This window comes from Ursus americanus, chromosome 18 (genome assembly GCF_024610735.1).
Source record: "Ursus americanus isolate L20-20 chromosome 18, mUrsAme1.1.p, whole genome shotgun sequence".
Taxonomy (NCBI): domain Eukaryota; kingdom Metazoa; phylum Chordata; class Mammalia; order Carnivora; family Ursidae; genus Ursus; species Ursus americanus.
The window spans coordinates 12,284,369-12,286,934 of record NC_142144.1 but is presented as its reverse complement, the minus strand read 5'-3'; the positions used below and the strand labels follow the sequence as shown (position 1 = coordinate 12,286,934).

At 42.1% G+C, this 2,566-nt stretch overlaps 1 protein-coding gene across 1 annotated transcript; it reads left to right on the top strand.

Moving 5' to 3' along the window:
- The first annotated feature begins 1,226 nt into the window (after positions 1 to 1,226).
- Positions 1,227 to 2,168, top strand: LOC123787997 (olfactory receptor 1J4-like). The gene has a single exon (XM_045791007.2). It carries the CDS (start codon positions 1,227 to 1,229, stop codon positions 2,166 to 2,168), a length of 942 nt encoding a protein of 313 aa, XP_045646963.1.
- Positions 2,169 to 2,566: the final 398 nt, after the last annotated feature.

Genomic DNA, 2,566 nt, shown 5'->3' with positions numbered 1-2,566 from the left:
ATTTAACTCCCAGTGAAGGAGTTGCCTGGCCTCTAGTGTAGACTTATTAGAAGTCTTATGCTTAAGATCAGGGTCCATCAACTAGTATACACTCTGGAGTATGTGACTTCACACCTGTTTCCACAATAGTAACATAAAAGAATTAACTGTTGGAATGCCTGATTTACAGGCACTCAATAAATGTTTACTAATTAATGTAAGTAAGCGCACGTGGAAGTCCTTTGCAAATTGGAAAGTGTGGTGTAAGTAGGTGACCGTACATTCTGGTTTGCCCAGGAACATCTTGGTGTAGACCTGTTGTTCTGGTATAATTATTATTATTATTATTATTATTTTTAAATCACATCTTTTTTTTTTAAAGATTTTATTTTATTATTTATTCGACAGAGATCGAGACAGCCAGCGAGAGAGGGAACACAAGCAGGGGGAGTGGGAGAGGAAGAAGCAGGCTCATAGCGGAGGAGTCTGATGTGGGGCTCGATCCCATAACGCCGGGATCATGCCCTGAGCTGAAGGCAGATGCTCAACCGCTGTGCCACCCAGACGCCCCTGTTCTGGTATAATTATTATGTAAATTCTCTTTCCATTCTTAAAGAGTCCTGGCTTGGATAATAAAATATAGGGTCATCATATGTATGAGTATAGGTAGATAATCAAGCAGGTGGCTGGGGTAATTTTGAAGCCCTGAAACAATTCCAAGCATGGCCCAGGATTTTCTGCCTAGTGAATGAAGGGCAGGAATAGCAGAATGGTGAAGAGTAGGATCTCTGATCAGTGACATAGAAAAAGTGCCCAAGGCCACTCAGGTAATAAGTTGTTGAGGTTGGAATCCAATTCAAGATTTTTGGCTACAAAGCCCTCGCTCTTGATCAGTACTCTAAAATGTGCTCAATAATTATGAGCTCCAAGGAGGAAGAGGATTGAATGTTTTATTTTCTGTTCTATTCTCAGTGCCAAGAAAGCAGCTGGAACATGGCTCAATAAGTGAAGAAATTTATTCTGGTCTCCTTTGAAGGAAATCTTGTTTGCTGTTGGAAATCTGGCACTGTGTGACCAGAAGGGCGCAGACAGAAGATTTAGACAGCAAAATGTGTGGTTTGTCTCAATTTTGACAGTCTCCAGGAAAAAAAGCATGTGGCTGTTATGTGCACACAGTTACGATAACCACCATATCTCAGTCCCTTATATTTCCTACTCCTTTTATCCCAGCAGAGATTAAGGAGACAATGAGGAGGGAGAACCAGAGCAGTGTGTCTGAGTTCCTCCTCCTGGGGCTCCCCATCCGGCCAGAGCAGCAGGGCGTGTTCTTCGCCCTGTTCCTGGGCATGTACCTGACCACGGTGCTGGGAAACCTGCTCATCGTCCTGCTCATCAGGCTGGACTCTCGCCTCCACACCCCCATGTACTTCTTCCTCAGCCACTTGGCCTTCACCGATGTCTCTTTCTCATCTGTCACAGTTCCAAAGATGCTCATGAACATGCAGACTCAGCACTTATCCATCCCCTATGTGGGGTGCATTTCTCAGATGTATTTTTTCCTACTTTTTGTTTGTCTTGAAAATTTCCTTCTTTCTGTGATGGCATATGACAGGTATGTGGCCATCTGTCAGCCACTCCACTACACCACTGTCATGAGGGAAGAGATGTGTACTTTACTAGTGGCTGGCTCCTGGCTCTTCTCATGTGCCCATGCCCTGTTGCACACTCTCCTTCTGTCCCACCTCTCCTTCTGTGCTGACAATACCATATCTCATTTCTTTTGTGATCTCACTGCCCTTTTGAAGTTGACCTGCTCAGACACTTCCCTCAATGAGCTAGTTATCTTCACTGAGGGGGGAGTGTTTGCCTTCCTGACATTTTGTGCTATTTTGGGCTCCTATATACGCATTGGGGCAACCATCCTGAGAGTCCCCTCCATCAAGAGGATCTGCAAAGCCTTGTCCACCTGTGGCTCCCACCTCCTCGTGGTGTTTTTGTACTATGGGACTCTTGCAATGATTTATTTCATTCCGTCATCAAACAATTCCAAGGTCAAAGACATAATTGCTTCAGTTATGTATACAGTGGTGACACCCATGTTAAATCCCTTTATCTATAGCCTGAGGAACAGGGACATGAGATTAGCTCTGGGGATACTTTACAGGAGGAAAGTTATTGTTACCAAGTAACCATTACTCACTCATGTTCTTTTTTGAAAAATTTTTTTTATAGAAAAGCATAATCACTTTTTTAAACTTTGTCCTGCACAATATTGAGTTGTTTACTCACTTCTCATTACTTATTTTTTTGCTATTTAAATTTTAAAATTTGATTTTCTTTATTTTTAAAGTTTGTTTTTATTATTATTATTTTTCGTAGTGTTCAACAATTCATTAGTTGTGTATAACACCCAGTGCTCATTGCAACATGTACCCTCCTTAATATCATGTTCTTAATTTTCCTAGTGATGTTTCCAGGGACATCTCCTTGAAAAATTGTGGAGGTGACTGTGGTAGACTGCAAAAATGGCCAAGTTACTTTGTTGCCCCTCCTTGCAAGTGTGGTTTTTTTTCCCTATCCACTGAAT

Coding starts and splice junctions, on each gene's coding strand:
- LOC123787997 (XM_045791007.2), top strand. CDS start 1,227: ATGAGGAGGGAGAACCAGAGCAGTGTGTCTGAGTTCCTCCTCCTGGGG.